The sequence below is a fragment of the Pinus tabuliformis genome, chromosome Q, assembly GCF_031772625.1.
Source record: "Pinus tabuliformis cultivar Carrire ecotype Pingquan chromosome Q, CPIR1, whole genome shotgun sequence".
Taxonomy (NCBI): Eukaryota; Viridiplantae; Streptophyta; class Pinopsida; order Pinales; family Pinaceae; genus Pinus; species Pinus tabuliformis.
In genome coordinates this window covers 850797225-850824089 of record NC_142296.1, presented here as the reverse complement: position 1 = coordinate 850824089, position 26865 = coordinate 850797225, and the positions used below count along the sequence as shown (strand labels likewise).

Sequence of the window (26865 nt, the reverse complement as noted above, 5' to 3'; positions counted from 1 at the left end):
GCAACAAACGCAGAATTTGCTACACGTTACATCTTCTACTTGTGGAGGAGGGCCAAGCATTTGGGGGTCAATTTTGGAGCATCAAAACTAGGACAAACCCTTTCTGGGTTTTCTAGGTTTATTGAGGAGAGGCCAAGATTAATTTAGCAACATTTTATGGTCAGATTTGCAGAGTCAAACAAAGGCCCCAACTCAATCAACATCTAGAGGAGCTAAAGGAAAATTGGGCCGAAATTCCAAGGTCAACATTTGACCAATTCCTTCGTGGGTTTGAATGGGTTATTGGTGGAGAGCCCGGGGTTAATTTCCCGGAATTTTTTGAGCATCCGATGAGGCCCTAGCAGCAATTCTTTGCAGCCATCAACATATTTGTAGTGTCCGTACTAAATTTAAAGAGCCATTACTGAACTGTGAAACTGTAAAGATGGTGAATCTGTGAAACTGTAAAGATGGTGAAACTGTAAGATTACTAAAACTATTTGAAATGGTATTGATTGATTTGATGAAGTACTTACCTGGTCTGCTACGGCTGTTGTGATGAGGATGCTGCAGAACTTCTCCAGCGCTCTCGTTACCGAATGACCAAAAACCACCCAGCCAAACCGAGTATACCTAGATACTCAATCCAGTATGCTTCTCAACCGATGCATACCGTTCCCCCGTGCCCAGAGACTTCAAAACAAGTAAGGCTCAATAGTTCCGAATTATAAGCAGTATGGATAAATTTCCTCTCCTTCCTCCTTCAACAGCACCCGGATCAGTTTTTCCACTTACAGCAAATACAATCTCCCCCATCCAAAGGCAAAGAACACCCAGCCCCCCAAACTCCTCCTCGCCATCTCCTTATGTACTGGTCCTTAGCGGTGGTTGCTCTCTCTCCACCTACGAGCCCACCGCTTCCTTTCTCAGCGACACCTCCTCAACATGCTGAGTCGTATCTTTCTTTTTAAGGATATATTGACATGTGTGATTTTACTTTAATTAAAATTTTATTTGTTTAATTAAAATGTCCTAAGTTCATACATAGGAACTTTATTTTGACTTAATTTATCCCTTTAATAATTTATTGACATACTTTATTAAAATTCTGAGATAGATAATTATATAACTTGATTTTTTTAAGAATTCACATAATTCTTTACATTTATTTTCTTTATAACCCTTTTACTTTATACTTTTAAACTTAATATCATTGGTAATCGCTCATTAATCATGAAGCATTAAGTAATATGTGCCGATGGGTGAATGCGACTTTTCTATTTGAAGGAGTGTCAGGATATTTAATATTTTAGGTAATTTAGAATATAGTTACTAGTGCAGTGCATGCGATACATGCATATGTAGCTATCATATGCATGCATCGTATGCATGCTAATATTCTCGTGCTCTCTATATTAATAATGGGTCACTACAATATTTTCTAGATAGTTTCAGCGCAAAGCTAGGAGAGAGCAGCAACAGATTTGAGAGGGATTTCTTATTGTTCATTTGGGCTTAGCTAGCTTGCCTTGAGCAAGCCTAGGTGCACTCTTTCCAGCACCACATTGTACCCTCTTATTTATTAATAAAATGGCTCAGATCAGCGCAGTTCATGGAGATTTCTAGTTGTTAAATGTGCTATAAATTTTTGTATGTGTTTCTGCTATGTTTGCTTTGTTTAACATTGTATATTTCCATTAGGAATATTACAGTGGTATCAGAGCATGATTTTGGCCAATTGTGGGTCTAAATCACACAAATGCTCAAGTGTTATTGTGGACTAGAATTCCAGAGGCTAAAACACTAGTCCCACATTATTCTCCAGATTGAACTTATGCCCAAAAATGTCTCAGCAAGAGAAATTTGAAAATGTTACTAAGAGCATCGAGAGACTAGCGGGGTTTCTTGAAGAGTGGTTTTCAGCAAGGGCATCACGAAGAAATAGTAGTTGTCAACCCGCAGATGAAGGAAATAAGAGGAGCATGATTGTTGAACGAAACATTAGTAGAAATACTGCAAAGACGAAGATGGGACGCGGAGGTAGCGACAAGATGAGAGAGAACATACCCCTGGACGAGGGAGTTCATCTAGATACGTTCCAGCCAGTTGAGCATGAGGCTAATGGCACGCAGGAGGAGCACGAGGATACACCTAGTCTGATGCAAGAGTCACCCCTGTTGGAGTTTCCTTTGGTACCACCAGTAAACAAATTGGAGGAGGCAATTGAGCACACCTCCATTGATGAGGTATCCCAGTCTATGACAGAGCTTCAAAACAGCAACCACCTACAACTGATTGATGAGCATGTCTTGCATGTTGGATTGTCTATGGAGGAGCAGTTGGAGGCTCATGTCGAGCCCATGATGGAGGAGGATGTGTTGGCATTTTGGCACAGGTGTGGCGCTACGGTACAAGTGTTGTCCTTTATGGCAACTCTCTTTGATGACAGATCTCAGTCCATACTACAAGAATGAAGAGAAATTTCATATATGCAGGTTCATTAAGCCCAAGATGCGTATACACGCTGGTACGCTATATACTAAGTCGCGGATACGCAGGCTCGCTATATACGAAGTCGCGTATACACGCAGTTTCATGAACAGAAAAGAGCGTACATGTCGAAAAGCTTCCCTTTGGTCCATGGTAGTTAGTCCTCGGTACTTGAGCCTATGTTTTTGGACCAAGGTATCTCGACAGTCGTGTTGATCCCGAGTTTTTGAAGTTGATGGTATTGTACTACTATGGTTTTGGCCCGTGGTATTGAGGAGGGCCTAATGCTATATAAGGAGAAGAAGATCATTAGGCTAGTGCATCGAAAAAGTCTTGAATATCTAATGAAGAAAGAGATCTAGTATGCAGGTTCTGGGTTGATGATACATTGCTTGATCTGAGCTAAGGAGAGATCACATCGGTTGATGGAAGGATAGATCGGGATCAAATTGTTTGAAATGAACTATCGGTATATGGTTGATTACGCATATTTTTAGATCTGCATACTGACGCAATGTTATGTTCTGAGTATGACTGATGACTGGTACAGCTGCAAGTTATGAGAAATTATTTTTAGATCTGTATGCAGGTTGGCTTCGGTAAAAGCGCGTGTATACGCGGGTTTGTTTCATTGAAGTAGCGTATATCTTTTGAAGCTTAATTTTTGGGCTGCAGTTGGGTCTGTCTGTTATTGCAGGGTTCTGTAGTCTGCTCTGTGTTCTGGTGACTGGGTGTTGACAGGGTTTCAGTGGTTCAGTGATTCAAAGTTCGATGATGCTAGTATTGGTTGTTTTGTGCTTCTATGATTTGCTATGAAAAGTGAATGAATCGTGGTCTTCAGATTGAAATGTTGTGCTTCAGGAGTATCCAGTCTGAAAATTGATGAAAAGTGGTACCTGAAGGAAAGAAGATTGTAGGCCAGCACCTACGTACTAGTATCTTAGCTAGTACAAGAGCAAAGGGGGTTGGAGCTCCCTTCCAGGAAAGTTTGGAAAACGAGAGAAGGTTGTAGCCTTCTGCAGGTTGTAGCCTGCGTACTGGTATAAGGTTGCACCAGTACAAAAGATTGTAAACTGAAGTTTCTTATTAAAGAAAGATAGAGACGACTTGCAGCAGGTGGTTTTCACCCACATTGGGTTTCCACCTTATATCATGGTGTTCATGTGTGTGGCTTTTGTGTGATGATCTGTTATGTTATACTGCACCTGTTTACTTTTAATATGGTTAATAATGTCATGATGCATTTACTGAAGATAAACTAACTGAATCATAAGATTTCTAGTTATACGCTGGTTGCTTTAGACACAGTAGCGTGTACACGCTGGTTCACTTAACTGAAGTAGCGTATATGTTTCTGAGTATTGAAAAAGTTTTATTGATCTGATAATACTGATTCACCCCCCCCCCTCTCAGTATTATTTCCAACAATTGGTATCAGAGCAGGTCCTTCAGAGAAGCTTGATCGCTTGAAGGTAGATCGTTCATCATGAGCAACTACGAGAGAGAAGCATCAATCAGGCCACCGGTTTTTGATGGGACAAACTTCAATTATTGGAAGGTAAGAGTTACTGCCTATCTTCAATCTCTTGGTACAGAAGTTTGGGACATCGTAGAGACAGGCTACACTTTTCCTTCAGCTACTCCTACAGATGCAGCCGAGAAAAAGAAGTATGAAACAAATGCGAAAGCAGTCAGTACCCTATTAGGATGTATATCCCAATCGGAATTCATGAAGGTAATGCACTATAAATCCGCAAAAGAAATATGGGACAAAATTGTCACGAGCTATGAAGGAGACGAACAGGTAAAGCGTGCTAAACTTCAAACTCTCAGGATTAAGTATGAGACTCTCAGAATGTATAATGATGAAAGTGTGGCTAACTATTTCCTTAGGGTAGATGAGATTGTTAATTGCATGAAAAACTTGGGTGAAGAAATAAAAGAGGCTATTGTGGTTGAAAAGGTTCTAAGATCATTGTCCCCCAAATTTGAATCTAAAGTGTCTGCAATAGAAGAAAAAGAAAATCTACGAATTCTTACTATGTCTTAGCTTCACGGAATTCTAACTGCTTATGAAATGAGAAAAGGAGGTCCATCAGACAGAAGAGAAGCTGCTTTCAAGGCTTCAGGCAAAGAAGATTATTATGAAGCAAGTCACGTGCCAGAAGATGAAGAAGAAGAATCAAATTTTGTCAGAAATCTTCAAAGGGGTTCTGGAAGGTTCAGAGGTAAGTTACCTTTTAAATGCTTTGCTTGTGGAAGAGTAGGTCATTATGCTGCCAAATGTCCTCACAAAGATAAGAATGACAAGGGAAAGGAACCTGTTAAATGGAACAAGAAACAGAATGAAAAGAAGAAAAGCTATTACACTCATGAAGATAGTGATGGTCTTTCAAATAGTGACAAAGATGAACAGGGTTATAGATATAAACTTTTAATGGCTTTTGAAGATGATGACTACATGGATGCTATAGATGTAGAAGGCTTTTGTGAAGAAATGAATAATCTCAAAGTTTGCTTAGAAGAGAAAAGTGCTATTATTGATTCTCTACAATGTCAATTGGCAGAAAAGGAAAAACATCTTGAAAAATTGGAATGTGAGATTGTTTGTCTTAGAAAGGAGATTGAGAAAACAAAAGCGATTAATCTTAAATTTGTTAAAGGATCTGAAACCTTGGATGAGATTATCAATGTGCAGCGTTCTCCTCTGATCAAGACAGGTCTGGGATATAATGGAGAAACATCTCAAGCTTCTACCTCTAAAAGTTATCTTGATGCAGCAAGGAGGAGCGAGCAAAGACCAAATAAAAGTCATCAGGTGAATCAGGGACAGTTTACCTCAAGAACAAATAAAGACTATCAAGAAATTCGGGGACAAGCTGCCTTAAGGACAAACAGAAGCTACAATCAGCCACAGGTAAAATCTTCCCAATTTGCACCAAGAATGGATGTCAATAGAAGCTACAATCGGTTGGATGATAGATCTGATTATCGGAGAAATTTCTTTAATGGCCAATGTTTTTCTTGCCATAAATTCGGTCACAAAGCAGCTCAATGTGTTGCCTACAAGACAATCATGACTAGAGAAGCTCAAAAGCAAAGAAGTATGACTGGGACCATGAAAAGGACTTATAACAACTTTTCGGTTCTTGAAAATGAAGTTGAATGCTCTATTTGTAATAACTTTGGTCATGAAGACTCTGAATGCAGAAGCAGGTTCTGGAAGACAACTCAGAAGGAACAAACCTCAAATGTCAGAACATGGAGAATAAAGGAACCGCAACCAGAAAGATGTGGGATAGCCTTTTATGCAGAAGGTCAAGAAAGTCTATGGTACATTGACAGCGGATGTTCGAAGCATATGACAGGGGACAAAGAAAAACTTGAATCATATACCGCATTAGAAAAGGGAAAGAAAGTTTCCTTTGGAAACGATATCTCTGCAGCCATAAAAGGAAAAGGCGTTGCTCCGTTGAAAGAGAAGGTCAAAGCTGGAAATGTTTTGTATGTTGATGGATTGAAGCATAATCTTCTGAGTGTCAGTCAGATGTGCGATCAAGGAACAGAGGTAATATTTAGATCAAATGGATGTTGTGTTCGTGATCTTGATACAGGTGAAACAGTGATCAAAGGAAGAAGGACTCCAAATAATCTATACATATTTGAAGAAAGACAACAACAATGCTATTTGAGCAAGAATGATGAACACTGGCTATGGCATCGGAGGTTGGGGCATCTAAGCTTTCCACAAATAAGGAAAGCATGCAAATATCAGGCAGTTCGTGACCTTCCAGATATCAAAATTCCAGACAACACCATATGCAAATCATGTCAGTTTGGAAAGCAAACCAGAACTAATTTTCCTGAGAAGGAAGGATCAGCTAGCATGCCTCTTGAGCTAGTACATACAGATACATGTGGTCCATTTAGAAAAAGAACACCTCGAGGAGAAGAATATTTGATATTATTCATTGACGATTTCTCCAGGTTTGTCTGGTTAGGACTTATGAAGCACAAAGATGAAGCATTCGAAAAATTCAAATCCTTCAAAGCCTTGGCTGAAAATGAATCAGGACACAAAATTAAGTGCCTCAGATCTGACAGAGGTGGGGAGTTTACCTCGAATGAATTTTTCGATTTCTGTGAAGAACATGGGATAAGAAGAGAATTCTCTACAGCTAGAACTCCTCAGCAAAATGGAGTTGTGGAAAGAATGAACAGAACAATCCAACAAATGGCTCGTGCTATGCTTGATGAGTCAGGTACTCCCGCAACTTTCTGGGGTGAAGCTGCACATGCTGCGGTTATTATTCTCAACAAAACAAATGTCCGAGTAAACAGCACTCAAACTCCTCATGAGCTCTGGTGTGGTAAGACTCCTTCGGTGAAGCACTTCAAAATCTTTGGGAGCAAATGTTATATTAAGAATACTGATGAGCAACTTGGCAAACTTGAACCAAGAGCAGACGAAGGCATTCTTCTTGGTTATTCTCCACACAGCAAAGCATACAAGTGCTACAATAAAAGACTTGGCAGAATTGTTGACAGCATTGATGTTGTGGTTGATGAGAAGGGATACATTCCTAGGCAAGTTCATCATGAAGACATCGAAGAAGATGAAGGCTACCCTCAAAGACAGAATGATGAAGAAGAACCTCAAGAAGAACCAGAAGAGCAGACAAGAATAGAAGAGAAGACTCCATCCAGATATGTCCAGAACAATCATCCAGAATCTCAGATTGTGGGACAGAAAGAAGCAGGAGTACAAACAAGAAGAACAATTGCAGAAGCTTCAAGCTATTTGGCATTACTCTCTTCCACTGAACCACAAAATGTGAAAGAGGCATGCAAAGATGAATGTTGGGTCAAAGCAATGGATGAAGAACTTGAGCAGATCGAAAAGAACAACACTTGGGAATTGGTTCCTAGACCAAAAGATAAGAATGTCATAGGGACAAAATGGGTCTTCAAAAATAAATTGAATGAAAATGGAGAAGTAATTAGAAACAAGGCCAGACTTGTTTGTAAAGGGTATGCATAGCAAGAAGGAATAAATTTTGAAGAGACCTTTGCTCCTGTTGCAAGACTTGAGGCCATCCGAATGTTCCTTGCTCTCTCAAGTTTTCAAAACTTCAAGGTATTTCAAATGGACGTGAAATCAGCCTTTCTGAATGGAGACTTAGAAGAAGAAGTATACATTGAGCAGCCAGATGGTTTCATTCTTGGGAATGATCCAAACCTTGTATGCAGATTGAAAAAGGCTCTCTATGGTCTCAAACAAGCTCCAAGGGCTTGGTACTATCGGTTGGACAAATATCTTCACCAACAAGGCTTTTCAAAAGGATCAGCAGATAGCAATCTCTATATGAAAGTTGAAAATAACAAATTGCTAATACTTGTTGTGTATGTAGATGATATTATCTTTGGCAGCAATGAAGAGGCTATGAGTCAAAACTTTGCCTTGGTTATGCAGAAAGAATTTGAAATGTCATTACTTGGAGAATTGACATACTTTCTTGGATTGCAAATCCAACAAAATGAAGGAGGTATTTTCTTGTCTCAAACCAAGTACCTCAAGCAGATCTTGAAGAAGTATGGCATGGAAGATTCAAAGCCAGTATGTACCCCCATGGTTACAGGATGCAGCCTCAGTACAAATGATGAATCAGCAGCAGTTCATCAACCAACTTATAGATCCATGATTGGGAGTTTGCTTTATTTGACAGGTACCCGACCAGACATTATGCATGCAGTAGGAATTGTTGGAAGATTTCAAGCCAACCCAAAGGAAACTCATCTTCAGGCAGTCAAAAGAATCTTCAAGTATCTTCAAGGGACTCAAAACTATGGCCTATGGTATCCTAGAGATACAGATCTCACTCTTCATGCTTACACAGATGCAGATTGGGCCGGAAGTGTGGATGACAGGAAAAGCACAAGTGGTGGTGCATTCTTCATGGGTTCCAAATTAGTATCTTGGTTCAACAAGAAACAGAGTTCGATTGCTTTATCTACAGCTGAAGCAGAATATGTGGCTGCGGCATCTTGTTGCACACAACTTCTTTGGATGATGCAGACCTTGCAGGATTTTCAAATCACTTGCATTCCACCTGTCTCTATCTTATGTGATAATACAAGTGCAATCAGCATTTCAAAGAATCCAGTCATGCATTCAAAGACCAAGCACATACCAATCAAGTATCACTTCCTCCGGGAACAAGTGCTTGAACAAAAGGTCAAGTTGGAGTATGTTCCTTCTAAAGAACAAGTTGTTGATATTCTCACAAAACCACTGCCCAGGGAGACTTTTGAATATCTCAGACAGAAGCTGGGAGTAGTTGATGCTTCATCCTGCTGTTGAAGCTTGTCTGTTCTAAAGAAAAGTTGGTGTACGCGTGTTGTATAAGGGATATCCGCGTACATACGCTGATTTATGCAGGTGAAGTCGCGTATATGGAGTTCTGAATAGCAAGGGCAGATTCTGGTTGGAGAAGGTCTGAGATGGGTATGACAGAGTCCTTCAGGCACAGTTTCAGGGGGAGCAGCAGGCACAGTTTCAGGGGGAGCAGCTTAAAGTCTAATAAAGCATTGTTGGCATTTAGATGCTTTTGGTCCTAGTTCACAACTATTGTTGAAGAAGGAGCACAGAAGGAAATCTTGGTTGCTGATCTAAAAGATGATTATCAGATGCTGCTGGTGACTTTCATAAGTCTTGGTCTAGTTTTTTCGTCTCTATGTCATGTATCTCTTTTGTGATATCTCTTTTATGATGTCAAGGTCATGTAACGGCCTATGATGGTTTCCCCACTATGCCTGGGATGAATGATGTAATGTAATTGGTTGTTATATGTAAATTTCTGATGTATCCCCTCTTGGTTGGGAGTATGGATGTATGTATTGAGTTTTTTTGGTGATAGGAAGGTCCTTTATGATGTATAAGTCTTGGTTCTTTTTGAAGATCATCTTTTGCAGATCTTGCCTACAGTCAGGGGGAGCATGTTCAGCACAGCAGAGCAGAGATATCAGCATGTTCTCAGGGGAAGCACAGCCCTTTGCCCTTGATGACAAAGGGGGAGAATGATTCTAAGGATCTTGGGGTTGCCATCAAGTCCAAAGGGGGAGATTGTTGGCATTTTGGCACAGGTGTGGCGCTACGGTACAGGTGTTGTCCTTGATGGCAACTCTCTTTGATGACAGATCTCAGTCCAGACTACAAGAATGAAGAGAAATTTCATATACGCAGGTTCATTAAGCCCAAGATGCGTATACACGCTGGTACGCTATATACTAAGTCGCGGATACGCAGGCTCGCTATATACGAAGTCGCGTATACACGCAGTTTCATGAACAGAAAAGAGCGTACATGTCGAAAAGCTTCCCTTTGGTCCGTGGTAGTTAGTCCTCGGTACTTGAGCCTATGTTTTTGGACCAAGGTATCTCGACAGTCGTGTTGATCCCGAGTTTTTGAAGTTGATGGTATTGTACTACTATGGTTTTGGCCCGTGGTATTGAGGAGGGCCTAATGCTATATAAGGAGAAGAAGATCATTAGGCTAGTGCATCGAAAAAGTCTTGAATATCTAATGAAGAAAGAGATCTAGTATGCAGGTTCTGGGTTGATGATACATTGCTTGATCTGAGCTAAGGAGAGATCACATCGGTTGATGGAAGGATAGATCGGGATCAAATTGTTTGAAATGAACTATCGTATATGGTTGATTACGCATATTTTTAGATCTGCATACTGACGCAATGTTATGTTCTGAGTATGACTGATGACTGGTACAGCTGCAAGTTATGAGAAATTATTTTTAGATCTGTACGCAGGTTGGCTTCGGTAAAAGCGCGTGTATACGCGGGTTTGTTTCATTGAAGTAGCGTATATCTTTTGAAGCTTAATTTTTGGGCTGCAGTTGGGTCTGTCTGTTATTGCAGGGTTCTGTAGTCTGCTCGTGTTCTGGTGACTGGGTGTTGACAGGGTTTCAGTGGTTCAGTGATTCAAAGTTTGATGATGCTAGTATTGGTTGTTTTGTGCTTCTATGATTTGCTATGAAAAGTGAATGAATCGTGGTCTTCAGATTGAAATGTTGTGCTTCAGGAGTATCCAGTCTGAAAATTGATGAAAAGTGGTACCTGAAGGAAAGAAGATTGTAGGCCAGCACCTACGTACTAGTATCTTAGCTAGTACAAGAGCAAAGGGGGTTGGAGCTCCCTTCCAGGAAAGTTTGGAAAACGAGAGAAGGTTGTAGCCTTCTGCAGGTTGTAGCCTGCGTACTGGTATAAGGCTGCACCAGTACAAAAGATTGTAAACTGAAGTTTCTTATTAAAGAAAGATAGAGACGACTTGCAGCAGGTGGTTTTCACCCACATTGGGTTTCCACCTTATATCATGGTGTTCATGTGTGTGGCTTTTGTGTGATGATCTGTTCTGTTATACTGCACCAGTTTACTTTTAATATGGTTAATAATGTCATGATGCATTTACTGAAGATAAACTAACTGAATCATAAGATTTCTGGTTATACGCTGGTTGCTTTAGACACAGTAGCGTGTACACGCTGGTTCACTTAACTGAAGTAGCGTATATGTTTCTGAGTATTGAAAAAGTTTTATTGATCTGATAATACTGATTCACCCCCCCCTCTCAGTATTATTTCCAACAGGATGTGCAGCCATCCTTTGGGCTAGCCATTGATGAGGCGCAGCATAGAGACCACACGTTTCAATTCTAGCATAGTTCGCTTCAGAGGCACACTAACAAGATCTACAACGTTATCAGCCCACCCCTACGCATTGGATTGAGAAAGGCGAAGTTGTCTAGACATACCAGACGGGATGACCAGGTTAGCAGCACTATTGGGTCACCTATCCCATTGGAGAGAGGGAGACGGAGCTGCCTAGTCAAATCTCATGTGTTGACCTGAATAGCAGGATGAGACGATCGGAGTTGCACAAGGTGCAACATCCGCATGTCGAGGTTGTTCTATGTGCGGGAGTTCGTGCATTCAATCCCTCTCTTGGAGTTGGATGGCGAGAGACTCTGAGTTGGTACCCGGTGGAGTGGACCGGATTCATGGAGATGGTCATAGTTTGGAGTAAAGCTCAGTGGGAGCTCTTAGACACCGAGGGCACTGGAGGCCCAGGTTAGCATTAGGATCAAGGTGGTGTTGGAATTTCTAAGTTTAACCCGTTAGAAATTCTTTCTATACTATCTGGTTTATTTCTTCTTACTTGTTCAGTTACTTAACAAGTTATTTACCATGTAAATACTGAAAATAAACACAAGTACAGTATCAACATTTACAGATCATCAACTGAAAGTAAACAAGCACACAAGTGACACCGTTATTTTTCGACCAATGTCCCCGGAAAAACCCAATGTGGGGAAACTGGTGCAACTATTCTGAGGGTTTTATTATTATGCAGTTTTCATAACACAACCAGGGTGCCGGAAATGGCTCACCCAACAGAGAATGCACTCAGCAGTAGTACCTCTACTCGGAGACAGATATTCCGGCTGATCAATCACCGAATGAACAATCCCACATCAACAATTGCAGCTCCCACTGCTCTGCGTCACTCTGATAGGGACTGCGTCACCCTACCTAGCTCACTAGCTCCCACTCTGTCCCACGAAATCCTCCCAGCGCTGCCTCTTGGCCCTGCATCAGCTCTGCTAGCCTCTGCGCAACTTCTGGAGCTTCTGCTTCAGCCCTTAGACCATCTGCGTCACCCACGCTGACCTCTCCTAGCTCTGCGAAGCTCTTGCCTCTACGTAGCACCCAGATGCCTCTGTGTCAACCTCTCCCGGCTTTGCACGGTCTCTCTGGTACCAACTCTGCCTCTCTGCTATGTATTCACTACCCCTCGTCGTTGATCACTAATTCTATCTCTCTTAGCAAACCCCGTTGTAGAGAATAGAATGACCGATCACTCTAGTGTATTCTCCAACTAACCCTCAAGCCTCCTCTTATACTTTTCTCTTTTGGTCCATCAACGGTCGAGATTAAATCTCTAATCAACAACTAAGATTAGATTTGGCTTGATCCATGACTTTTAGAACCTTCTAACCCAGTTTTATATTAATACCCATTAATATTTTATTTTTCCTAAGTTTAGACTTAAGAACTCCATTAAAAATATTAATTATTTTAATATCTCCTAAACTGGTTAGAATCTGCTTAAACCATTTCTAGGTCTTGGAGATCTCATGTGCTTTAGCCTCTCCACCAATTTTCATGGCTAGAGCACATCTGATGCTACCACAAATCAACACTCCCTCTTAGCGAGGATTGTGCTCTAGTAATACTCCTCACCGAGTATCACCCTGATTATCTAGCACCGGTCCCTATGCTGATGCTAGGCCTCCCCGCCCAACATCCTCTACACTGCTGCATCCTGTACTGCTGCCCATAACCCTCCCACCACCATTGTTGCATCCGTACGGCATCTCCCTCTGCATCCGCGTTGTTGCTAGTCCATCCTCCCAGCACTGCATCCCCTCTCATCATGCTGCATCGTGCTACTGCACTGCAACTCAGTTACTGAGAAGTAAGTAACTAATCCACCCAACTTCTGGCATCCCTGTCAGGCTAGAAACACTCCCAATGCTGAAGCTCCCTCTGTCGCTAACAAGTGCTCTCTCTACTAACCTTTGCACAGTTGCAACAACTCCCTACATCTTGCACTGTTGCACACCTCTCTGTGCCATCCTGCACTGGTGCAACACTCTCGTGCCTCTCGCACTGTTGCAACCTGCTAGCCTCACGTTGTTCGAGGACTCCTACACTATAGCACTCTCTGTCGCTTCATCTGCATTTGTCTCTACCTGCATCTGCCAGTCCTGCTACTCCTCTTCGGGGCTCCCGTAGCAAGGTATAATCCAAGAGGTTGGGTACCTCAAGGATCCTGCCCCTCATCTCATGTAATCCTCTTAACTACAGCTCGATGTCTCCCAACTTCTTATCAAGTGGCCCATGAGCACTCATGGCACAATCGTCATCCTCCTAGACTTCTTTCTTCGCCCTCGCTGGCGCTGCCTTAGAGTCCGAAGCCTCTCCCTTACTCTTCTTCCTAGGACACTGGTTCGCATAATGACCCAGTTCCCCACAATGGAAGCACTTGATCTTGGAGAGGTCCTTCTTCTTTCTCTTCTCCTGCTTTCCCGCAAATGCCAGAGCCGCATCATCTTCCTCTTCCTACTTGATCCTGAATCCTTTCCCGCTACTCCCCTTCTTGCTCAACTCCCTGATCTCCTCTTGGCAAAGAGTCGCCCACAGTTCTTCCCAATCTGGAAGATCCACCCTGCCCAATATACTCTAGACAAATGTCTCCCACTCCTCAGAGACTGCGTTAAGTGCGGTCCTCACCAATATCTCCTCATCCGGCGTGGCCCCTATGGAAGTTAGCTGGTTCCGGATCTCCTTCAAACGACCGAGGAACTGATCTATCTGCTCCCCCTTCTGCATCTGGTATGACTGCAGCTGATTCTCAAATAACATCTTCCTCTGCACAGAAGTATGCTGGCACAATTTCTTCAGGGCCTCCCACATCTCATTTGTCGTATCTTCTCGACAATATGTTGTACCACATGATCCTTGACTCCGTCAAGGATGGTGCACTTCGCCCTGGCCATTGCCTCCTCGTACTTCTCATTCTCAGCTGGGTCAACTGGGATCACCACTACTCTCAAGGCGAAGGCCTTGATGCGATATATGTCTAGAATGGACAAGATCCTGGCCTTCTAGACCACAAAGTTGGACTCTCCGTCCAGCTTATCCTGATCTCTCAGCCCATTTACGGCCATCTCGCTGCTCTTTTGTCGACTCCTCTGAGTCTCTCCACTTCCCTCCTGGAAGTTTTCGATTTGACTCCTGCTGAGTCTCTACTTCTCGTCTAGAAGTTCTCTTCTGGACTCCCTCTGAGTCCCGATTTCCCTCCTAGAAATCCTTCTGCCAACCATCAAGTTGCCCCTCTCCGATCGTCTGTACAACTGCAACACTGGTTCGGATTCCTTGGCTAGAAATCCCCCTCGGCAACAACTCCCTCTACCTTGATCATGCCCTATTAGGTATTGTTCTTACCACAGTACCCCACCATCTTCGCTCCGCAAACTACCCACAGCCTCCTATGCCCCAGCAACTAAAGGATTGAGCCTCTAGGCTCTACACAATCCCGACACATGCAAAATCTGCACCTCCTAGCCACAGCGTCGATCCTTCCTAAATAAGAAAGATGATCGAGCACTGCGTAGGTCAAGTCTGCTCCTCTCTGCCTCAGCGTTGATCCTCCTCCTGGGTCGAACTGATGACACAGGCCCTCTACGTCACCACTTCCTTGCTGCGTTCTGCCAGAAACAACTTCTGTCACTCGGGACAGCTGTTTCTGCTGCTACTGCTCTGCTAGCTGATGCCTTCAGTTATCCTATGATCTGCGATCATGCTTTGATACCATGTTGGAATTTCTAAGTTTAACCTATTAGAAATTCTTCCTGTACTATCTGGTTTATTTCTTCCTACTTATTCAATTACTTAACAAGTTATTTACCATGTAAATACTGAAAATAAACACAAGTACAGTATCAACATTTACAGATCATCCACTGAAAGTAAACAAGCACACAAGTGATACCGCTATTTTTGGACCAATGTCCCCAGAAAAACCCAATGCTAGAAAACTGGTGCAACTATTCTGAGGGTTTTATTATTATGCAGTTTTCATAATACAACCAGGGTGCCAGAAATGGCTCACCCAACAAAGAATGCCATCGGCAGTAGTACCTCTACTCGGAGACAGATTTTCCGGCTGATCAATCACCAGATGAACAATCCCACAGCAACAATTGCAGCTCCCACTACTCTGCGTCACTCTGATAGGGACTGCGTCACCCTACCCAGCTCACCACCTCCCAGTCTGTCTCACGAAATCCTCCCAGTCTGTCCCACGAAATCCTCCCAGCGTTGTCTCTTGGCCCTGCGTCAGCTCTGCTAGCCTTTGTGTCAACCCTTAGACCCTCCGTGTCACCCACGCTAGCCTCTCCTGGCTCTGTGAAGCTCCTAACTGCCTCTACGTAGCACCCAGCTGCCCCTACGTCAACCTCTCTCGACTTTGCGTTGTCTCTCTGGTACCAACTCTGCCTCTCTACTATGTATTCACTACCCCTCGCCGCTGATCACTGATTCTATCTCTCTTAGCAAACCCTGCTATAGAGAATAGAATGACTGATCACTCTCGTGTATTCTCCAACTGACCCTAAGCCTCCTCTTATACTTTTCTCATTGGTCCATCAACGACCGAGATTAAATCTCTAATCAACGGCTAAGATTAGATTTGGCTTGATCCATGACTTTTGGAACCTTCTAACCCAGTTTTATATCAATACCCATTAATAAAAAAAAAATTCCTAAGTTTAGACTTAGGAACTCCATTAAAAATATTAATTATTTTAATATCTCCAAAACTAGTTAGAATCTGCCCAAACCATTTCTAGGTCTTAGAGATCTCATGTGCTTTAGCCTCTCCACTAATTTTCATGGCTAGAGCACATCTGATGCACCACAAATCAACAAGTGACGCTCCCTATCCGATATCAGATATGCGGGATGGCTATGGCATTGATGAGGTAGTCGACCCATTGACTGAGCACATACATTCCCTAGGGGAATTCCAGTTGCCATTAGCAGACAGGCGGTTTGTGAAAAGGATCCATGGATTGTATTAGCATGTTGTTTGTGCATGGGGTCGCAAGATGATTAGCATTCTCTGGCAGGAGCTGGTGGGAGGAGGTGGCATGGGTAGGCCATCGGACCAAGCATTGTATGGAGACCATGTTCTCCCATTGGGGTATTGGGAACATGAGTCACCGAGGATCGGCACAGCAGAGATATCCCCTCTAGCAGGTGTGGAGTTAGGTCGCTCAGGATTACCAGGGCAGATGAGGAGGTGTAGATCACTTCGTGGTAGGTGTACTAGCAGCATGGTGGTTGCATGGGAACATATGGGATTCCCTATGGTACATGGGGGCATGGTATTGAGATTTGGTATCCAGGGGTGCATGGAGTTGTGCCACGGAGTTCAGTGTTGTGTAGAGGAGTGTAGGGTACGTACTTGTGTGCAGCCGAGCCAGATGATGCACAACAGGTTGTTAGAGTGTTGCCGCTAGAGAGATATCCTGACGAGGGCATCAAGCACACCATTGGGTTTGGCACACTCAGATTTGGAGAGCGAATTGATCACAGGGCCGACCATGAGCTTCCATTTATCACTCTCCAACATTGCATACTGACACAGGGGACTTGGATATCATCTTTTGATGCTCTCATCACGAGCAACAATACCCATAAGATTCATCTAAGGCAGTTGGATGGGACACAATGCATTGGGAGAGAGTATTTCCAATTGTGGCATATGATCAGTGCACAAGTTGGTGGATGCAGGCTTGGGGCTAGTCTGATCTCCTGCAGAGATAGCACTTGCACTACCCTTGAGCCCACACTCAGGGTGATACATGATCCCCTTTTGGTGAGACATTCTGAGGTGTCTCTGGAGCATCTACAGCGGTTGGTGGACCTTGCTTACAAGTGGATGTTTAGACTCTGGGCAGCATTGGGGAGCACTTTTAGGAGGCAGGACGACAAATCCCACTGTGTGGTATGGTCGGCGCAGGGTTGTGTCACACGCACCAGATTGGTTCGTGATGTATGGAGTTCATATATTGATTGCATGTAGGGACCTAAGACGTGGTGCAAGTTGGTTCCATCAGCTGTTAGGACTATGCCACAGTCGTTCTGGCTGTGGGATTCAGGGGTTTGGTTGGTCGATTGGACACTCTGCTTCATGATGAGTGGGAACAGGACGGGTGACGACCCATCTCACCCTTGGTTCGACATGTGGGGTAGCGTTGAGGCGTTGATGGCAAGGTCGATTTTCCTTGTTGTCGCTACAGATCAGGGTGAGTGTTGGATGGGTAGGAGGTGACATCATGGAGGTGCTTAGTCCAAATGCATTGGGACTCCATAGATGTTTTGCCATTAGGTCCCAAGAGAGATGGATACAACTTGAGCATCAGGGGCAGACTGTCATGATCAAAGTTGCGCAGCAACAACATAGTGGCATGGCACCCTTTTTAGACTAGCGTGGGATTCAGGCATCATAGGAATTGGCAATACAGCTACCCTTGGGGATGAGCTGATTTCTATAGGGGAATATCATTCATATCTTCCATTGGGCTTTGGTGACTCACTGATGGCATGGGGGAATTCATTAGCATGGTAGGTGGGCCAGCAGGATGATACCAAGAGAAGCTCACGTGCGCGAGACTCTATCTCTGCAGGAATTGGTTGGTATCTTCGAGAGTATACTCCTGGAGTGCATTGGATGGCCTACATGGTAGGACAACTTCACGAGGAGTTGAGCATAGTACCACATTATCATGATCCCCTACTCATTGATGGTATACAGAGGACTTCTGATACTTATACCGGGCAGGATAGTGAGTGGTGCGAGGGGAGCTTCAAGTGGGGTAGGATGGCTTAGAATCCTGGTACTGAGGGATTTTTTCATGTCAAGACAGTGCACAGGTCAGGGATGGATCAGTGGCACATCTGGGACCCTGGCACATTTTTGCAGTGACAATGGGGAGTAACAACTAGAGAGAGCATTGGTCGGCAGTTGCTTGAGGACAAGCAACATTTTGGTGGGGAGGACTGTTATATTCTCACTTAGCAATATTGCTAAGGGAAATATCAATCTTGCCCCATTTTGTCTTTTTTCATGTTTGCACTTAGGAGATGTGGGTTCAAAGGTCCCACATGAATTTTGGGATTAAATGGGGGCCCAAACATAAGGAAGGAAGGGAAATATTGTGGCTCTAGTGGAGCGTGGGGGCCACCCCATGGAGAATTACAACCCACATGTGGAAGACACTCTCATTGGAGCGAAGTTAGTGGGGAAAGTCACGCTAAGCCCATGTGGCATCTTGGGGGATCTTTGATAAATAGAGCAAGAGGCACTCATTTTGTTCTTTCAATCATCTATTCAGAAATTGTCTTTGACATAGCACGCTTGAGCTAAAGCCAAGTCTGTAGCATTGTTTAGCACACGAGTGTCTCCGAGCGGAGATCTCAACCCTTGCTTCAGTGGACTTCGAGTGCTAGCCTAAGGAGGGAGTCCTACCTATACCAGTTCGTACCATCAGCAAGGAGTGCGAGTTCGTGGAGAGAATTGGCAGCAACAGCACAGGGACTGCACAGTTCTTGGAGGAGGCACGCTTGGAGGTTGAGGAGTGAAGGGAGTTAGGGGTTGAAACTTGAGATGGAGCCCGGGGAAGTGTTGTGGGGGCTTTTCCAGCATTTTGGCAGAGCAACAAATGCAGCGTTTGCTACAAGTTACATCTTCTGATTGCGAAGGAGGGCCAAGCATTTGGGGGTCAATTTTGGAGCGTCAAAACTAGGACAAACCCTCTCTAGGTTTTTCTAGGTTTATTGAGAAGAGGCCAAGATTAATGTGGTAGAATTTTCTGGGAAGATTTGAGGGGTCAAACAAGGGCCCCAACTCAGCTAGCAACTAGAGGAGCTAAGGGAAAATTGAGTCGAAATTCCAAGGTCAACATTTGGCCAATTCCTTCGTGGATTTTTGTGGATTATTGGTGGAGAACCCGAGTTTAATTTACCGGAATATTTTGAGCATCCAATGAGGCCATAGTAGCAGTTCTTTGCAGCCAGCTGCATATTTTCTGGGTAGTTTCAGCACAGAGCCAGGAGAGGGCAGCAGCATATTTGAGAGGGATTCCTTATTGTTCATTTGGGCTTTAGCTAGCTTGCCTTGAGCAAGCCCAGGTGCACTCTTTCCAGCACCACATTGTACCCTCTTATTTATTAATAAAATGGCTCAAATCAGCGCAGTTCATGGAGATTTTTGGTTGTTGAATGAACTGTAAATTTTTGCATGTGTTTCTGCTATGTTTGCTTTGTTTAACATTGTATATTTCCATTAGAAATATTACAGCGAGATTTGTCATTGTATCTTGTATTCCATAGACTATTGTATTATTCAAATTGGTTTAATATAACAAATATTGAGTTGTACATTATTGTACAATATTTGTTAAAATTTGTGTATACTAGTGCATATGTGATTTATTGTTTTATATTTTCCGTTGTGCAAAGTAGTTCTGGTTGAGATTCTTGATTTGGTAGCGTCAGAGATTCTAAGCTTCTAACCTAGACCCAAGATCGTGGAAATTCAACACCATAGTGAGTTGTATTTCTGCAATTTTGTTTCTACCTCCAATGCCATCCAAAATACTTCCTCCAAATTCGCTAGTCCAATTGAATAAACCTCATCTCCTTTTTGAAGGCAAATCCAACCCAAATATGAATCCCATAGCCATATCTCGGGTCCTTCAAATCCATTATATTACACATGCAAACTGTTGAATCTCCCTTAATAATCTACAACCAACTCATCTGACATTTGTTTCACTTCTAAATTCTTTCAATAAAACTTGCTCATAATCGTGTGGCCAATACCTTCCCTTCACTCTCATATGGTGCCTAATTATCTGTTATGTCAATCGTCTAACTTTTATACCACGTCTGCTTTCCCTTCAAGTATTAAAACACCAAATTGCACTTTTTTCTACATCCGTAAAATCCTCTACAGCTAAAATCCCATGATGTAAGATTTCAGGCTTCAAATTATCATCATATCGGGTTACCTTTTCTGCCAGTTTTAATACTTCTAGTTTTCCAAAGCCCCTAGATGATGAGTTAAATGTGAATGATGGTAATCCCTTATGCTACCTCCTCCAACTTGGCTCACACTACCTTGTTTTGCAGAATAGTGTCCATCATATCCTGCAAGTTATTCAATGTTTGTTTCATAGAACCAATCTTAGCCGTCAAAGCACCGATTCCTTGAGTAGAATCTTCCATCTTCTTTGGTAGCATCTTACTCTTCTCAAATGAAATCCTCATACTTAATGCATGGAAAAGCATAAAAACAACAAATAAATCAACCAAATAACACTACAGATCATGTAAACCATGAACACAAAACCCAGATTTCAAGGCCACATACGTTCAAAAAGCGGGACAGATTCCTTCCTTCTCAATCCTTTAAATACGGAACATTTCCGTGCTTTTTGGTACAAAGCCCCTATAAATGGTTCTCCAAAGGAAACACACCGTAAGGAAAACTCTCATTTTATATCTATATGTCAAAAGTGGGACCCTGATAAAAGTTTTAAAAAACAACATGTATCCTTCCAAAAATACAGGGTCCTGGGATTGGTTCAATGATAAAGCAGGGGTGTTTCATATCACCGGTCCCACGCCAAGGTTCAAATCCCACGAGAAATGTTCGGTGTAACCAGACCATTCCTTGTGGATAGTGCCAGGTGCAATTTTGGGAAATTCGGCCTCAACAGCATCTCGGCCAAAGTGCTTTAAAGAGTGGAGGAGGTTGGGTATTCCTGTTGTAAGCCAGCTACAGTCTGTTGTAATAATCCCATATCGCTAAGGGCTCGCTTGACGTTGTTGTAAATTGGAAGCGTCATTTGTGGATTGGGATGGTGGCGGAGCGGTTGGGGGGTGGAAGGGTTGCTCCTGGTTCACAAATCAAATTACAACCTAAATGAATACCTTATAGAGATTACGCCTTTTCTATGTCATTGATTCCTCCTGAATTTGTAATATTTATCGAAGCACACAGATTTTGCCTGACTCGTGTGTCATTTCAGTATTCGCGTAAGCAAGACAGCGCATGAAATTAGACCCACATTGCCTGCCTTCAATTACGTCTCTTCTCCTGTAACATGAGACAAATCAAATTAAAACCTAAATGAATGCTTTTAAAGATTGTGCCTTTTCTATGTCACCGCTTTCTCCTGAATTTGTAATATTTATCGGAGCACAAAGATTTTCCCTGACTCGTGTCTCATTTCAATATTCTCTTAAGCAAGGCAGCGCATGAAATTTAACCCGCATTGCCTGCCTTCAATTACGTCTCTTCTCCTGTATGAGGAAATAAATTAAATTAGAACCTAAATGAATATCTTTTAAAGATTGTGCCTTTTCTATATCAATGATTTTTCCTGAATTTGCAATATCATCGGAGCACAAAGATTTTGCCTGACTCGTGTCTTATTCCAATATTCTCGTAAGCAAGACAGCGCATGAAATTTAACCCATATTGCCTGCCTTCAATTGTGTATCTTTCTTCTGTATCAGGAAACGTGTCATCTTGACATTTCACATCAAGCATCACTACCATTATCCATGTATTTCGAAATTATGACTGAACAATTCTAATCATTTTCTCTGACAGTCTGTCAATAACATAAAATGAAAGTACCCAGAGATACTTGAATTGGTAACAGAAGACCCCAATTTTCCCCGAATCAGACACCCAAACACAGCAATGTGGCTGAGAAATAGACCAATATGAAAAATGATGAGAGAAATATGATGACAGAGATTATCATACCAAGAGTGAAGGGGCCTAAGCCCAAGCCAGGTTTGAGCTCCACAGAGATCAGGCCCATGGTTGTCCCTTCGCACCGTCTTCTGGTTCGATTCTGCATCCTTTCAGATTTATATGTACACCTCTAAATCAATTGGATGAGGACCTTAGGTGGGCAGTGCTTTTCAATTTACGGTATCGGGAACGATCTGTTACGAAGGCGTTATCGGACAGAGCTTTCCCTTCTCCGCGAGGGATGATTCCCCGGCACCCTTTTATACGTATCCAATCATCAACCTTCCCCTTGCTCAAGTCAGCATACGTATCCAGTCATCAACCTTCCCCCTTGCCCAAGCCACCAAACAATGCACACAGGAATTGAGTTCCGGCCAAAGGTAAATTTGACCGGCACTGCCCATCTCATTGCAGGCTGTTTATTTTTTATTTCAGGCCGTGAATTAAATATTCTTAAACTGCCCGTCGTATTGCAGGGTGTTTACTATTTGTTGAACTAAATATGAAGGTGTTATGTGTGTTTTTGTTCATCAGAGCAGTGTGCGTATTAGAAGTTGTAACTCGCAATTCGTTATCACTTCACGAATTGGTATTGGATGGATAATTATTTAATTACTTCGTTGATATCAAACAAATGAATGATTATTTCGTTGAAGGCTTTTTTAATTAATTAATTGCGAATATTATATTATTATGAGAATTTTATATATGTTTAAAATTTTATGATTTAATTTTCATCGTTAATTTCAATCAAATATATAATTATTTAATTGCAAATTTTTTTGGGATTAATTAACTGTGAAATTAAATGTATAATTATTTATTTAATTGAAAATTGTTTTTAGATTAATTAATTTTAAGATTGAAAAGAGGTCGAGCAATCTCAATAGAGAAGATCGCTGGAAAGTCAGCAGGTGCTGGATCCCAACACTCTCTTCTTAGTCGTTTTTTCTGTCCCCTCTCTCTTCTTAGTCGTTTTTCTGCCCCCTCCTCGTTTTTTTGGCTCCTCTTATTTATGTATTTATTTTAAAAAAAATATTTTTTTATTTTTTTTTCTCGTCATTTATTTATTTATTTATATTTTTTAATGGTTATTTATTTTTTTTTATTTTTTTTTTTTTGTTTATTTTTAATATTATTTTCTAGTTATCTATCGATTATCTATTTATTTAATTTTTTTTATTTTTTTTCATTTAGGTTTTTAAGTTATCTTAATCTTTTTTCTCATTCTAATATATTTATTTATTCTCACTAACTTGTATATTAACAACCCATTAATATATATGTATATTTACATTTACATTTAGTTTAGACATATATTATAAGAAATGTCCTTTATATAACTACTTTCCATTTGAATACTAAATAACTTATAATTTTTTAATTATTAAATAATACCTTTTAACTAACTATTAACACCAATTAAAATTATTTTATATATTTTTATATATATTTTACGGGATTGGTCACCTAATATAACTAATTTCCTTTAAAATTTTATGACCATGGTCCTAAAGTCAAAATTAATCGTTGGACAAGTTAACCGTTGGAGACTCTACTCAGATTATTTACATGCTAAGCTGGATCTATTTTTTCAACTTGACCTGACGATGAACCACACTGGTTGGTTCGAAATGCGTCGACGAATGGTTTATCATGTGATTTCCGCCCAAAAATCTCTTGTAAATTTGATATGGATCACAGAAGCCTCAACTCTACAATGAGGAAATTTTATATATGTTTGAAATTTTATGATTTGATATTCATGTATAATTATTTTATTGAAAAATATTTTTGGATTAATTAATTGTGAAATTTTTATGAGGAATTTTTATATATGTTTGAAATTTTATGATTTGGTATTTATGGTTGATAGTGAATCTATAACATGGAGTTTGAATTTAAAATTTATTTATTAATAAATTGTTTTGGTTTTTAATATTTAATATTTTTTGTTTTGTATGAAGTATGGTTTACAACCAAAGTTTTGTTTAAGTTTAATAAATTATTTTAATGCCATGATGTGTTGTATGTACTCCAAACAAGAATAAAATTGTAAAATAAGTTATATGAATATTTGTTTAACTTTTTTTTTTTTAATTTTTTAATATAATTAAACATTTTTTTGTAGATAAAAGTTACACATATGTTTGTGTGTGTGTAATTGACATTGAAAAGAATGATAACAAGTTAATAATTTTTTATTTAATATTGAATTATGACAATTATTTTATATAATGTTCATATTATAGTACACATGTCGTGTCATTAGAGTATAGATTGATAGAATGAGAGTTGTACAAATTGACACATGTTATTTTTACATGTTTTTTTCAAACTTATATTTTTTAAATTAATTTTTTGTAAATTAAAAAATAAAACTCATAAAAATTGATACTTTACACCAATGAAAAAATGGATTTTTTTAAATTTAATTACAAACCATTTGTGTTTATGGTACATAGTGATTAATATATAATGTTAATTTTTCAAATTATTTACATAGTAATTAGTGATATAGTCCATAGTAATTAATAATAAAGTACACAAAAGTCAATTCTTGTCATCATTACACAATAAGAGAGGAGACATTTCAACCAATCATATTTAAGATAAATAGAAATAAATTTTATTTAAAAATAATAAATTTAATTTCATAATGTTAAACTTCGGATAGATTTTAAAAGAATTTAGTCAATGAAAAACTGAATATGTTATATCTTGTCAGCGGCAAGTATAATATACCCGGCCAGCCGCAGGTATAATAAGGGAATTTGCATTAGAAATTGATTGATTTTTTTTGTTTGTCAAGTTGTTTGAGTTTTACTTCACGCTTGCCTTGTGATTTGAGAAAGGAGCGGCAGGTATAATAAGGGAATTTGCATTAGAAATTGATTGATTTTTTTTTGTTTGTCAAGTTGTTTGAGTTTTACTTCACACTTGCCTTGTGATGTAAGAAAGGGGTATATAAGTCACCGTCAAAATCACCCAAATCCAAATCATCAGGAGATCGCACCCAGCCTGGGCCACACCAGCCCTTAACATGGTTGGATTTTTTTCCCACGAAGTTGTGAACTAATGACCTTCACATGGGCCTCACCAACCCTTAACATGGTTGGATTTTTTTCCCACGAAGTTGTGAACTAATGACCTTCACATCACAGAGTGACTAAGTGCACCCCATCACTTTCTATTCTACGCCACATAGGAATAATTTGATTGATTTTATTTGCAAAGAATTCATTGTATTAATAAATTGATTAGTTTTATTTGTAAAAAACTTAATTTTAATTTGGCAAATATCTAGGTTTATGAATTATATGACTATAACTATCTTAATTTAGAAACTAAATTTTAATTAAACATATAACAAGGCTTGATTTTATATATGTTTTGTATTGATATACAACCACAATACTAAGGATTTTTTATAAAAATTTCAAGAATTACATTTCATTTAAAAAATATGAAATTATTATAAAATTACACTTAACATAATATTATCAAACTACAGAGGTTTCTACAAAATAATTGATGTGTCTTACATTGATGAAATAAAACACCACTACAAATTTAAGCAAGAAAGCAAAATCTTTAAACATTTAAGATTCGTCTTCATATACCATCTTTCCAAATTTCATATACCACATCCTATTCCACTATTGATAAATTAAACTCTATTATTGATATATTTATCAAAGCATCTAATGTAGCTAATGATAGTTTTGTTATGTGTACACCCTGAAAGTTTAATGATGTTTTAATTAGCATAAACAAATAGTGAATAACATTATGTGGTAAAGAAATCAATGCCAATTCTCCACAATTACACTACCTTGTGTTTTTTTCCTTTCATGTTCTATCTCTCTCAACCACCTATCTTTATTTTTTTTTCTCATGAAACTCTAGTTTCAATTTCAATTTTCTTTTATTTTGAGTGTTAGATTCTTCATCCTGAAATACTTCAACACATTCTTCATCCTACCAGAGATATATAAATCTTCATTCAAAACAAAATTATGATCCTTTTTATTAGGCAATGAAACTTGTGATTTAATAAATCATTAAAAAAAACTTTTTGATAAAAGGTCAACTTTTTTTCTTTGAAACATTTGTTATGTAAAATCTATATAATAAAAAGTTGAAAATAATTAAATATTGGTCAAAGCCTTTTCAATGTTTATCTTCATTTTGGACCAAAATGTCCTAAAATAGACCAAATTATATACAAGAAAGTTAAGGGACATTTGTTATGTAAAATCTATATAATAAAAAGTTGAAAATAATTAAATATTGAATAAAGTCTTTTCAATGTGATATTTGTCTTTATCTTGTACCAAAATACATAAAATCGACAAAATTATATGCAAGGAAGTTAAGGAAAACAAACCCGTTAGTAAAGCCATGGTGAATTATCATGTCTTTAAAGGGATTTAAAAGTAGCATAATTTAAATCTATATATTTCATAAGCAATGCAAAAGGCAATACTTATGGTGATTAGAGGAATTATATAAATGGATTATATAGTTTCAAAAACCCTTATTACAATCAAATTATGCTTAAATAGCCTTCAAATACACTTGGATTGTGAAATCTTCTCTCTCCATTTATATAGAGAGAGAGTCTCTCTATATATAGAGAGTCTCTCTCTATCTATATATAGAGAGAGTCTCTATATATAGAGAGAGTTTTTCTCTCTATCTATATATAGAGAGATACTATATAGAGAGAGAGTCTCTCTATATAGAGAGAGAGGGACATTTTTTTTTTCAAAAAACTAAAACTAAAACTTGAATTTCCATGATTAAAATATTTTTCATCACCTTCTCTTCCACTCTTTGAGGCATACAAAGAAGAAAAAAATTCAATTTCATTGATGGGGGTAAAGGGAAATGCTTCTAAATTATTTCTCATTTTAGG

At 39.9% G+C, this 26865-nt stretch overlaps 1 protein-coding gene across 2 annotated transcripts in view; it reads right to left on the bottom strand.

The window, feature by feature from the left end:
- Nucleotides 1-22432, bottom strand: part of LOC149222226 (PHAF1 protein At3g51130-like) — a 377477-nt gene extending 355045 nt beyond the window's left edge. The window contains exon 1 of one of the 2 annotated variants that reach the window (XM_089385320.1): nt 21954-22432. In XM_089385320.1, the coding sequence (XP_089241446.1) occupies nt 21954-22050 (97 nt within the window). In that variant the 5' untranslated portion in view covers nt 22051-22432. The remainder of the gene's footprint in view (nt 1-21953) is intronic. The other variant, XM_089385319.1, reaches the window with a different exon arrangement.
- Between the last annotated feature and the right edge of the window lie 4433 nt (nt 22433-26865).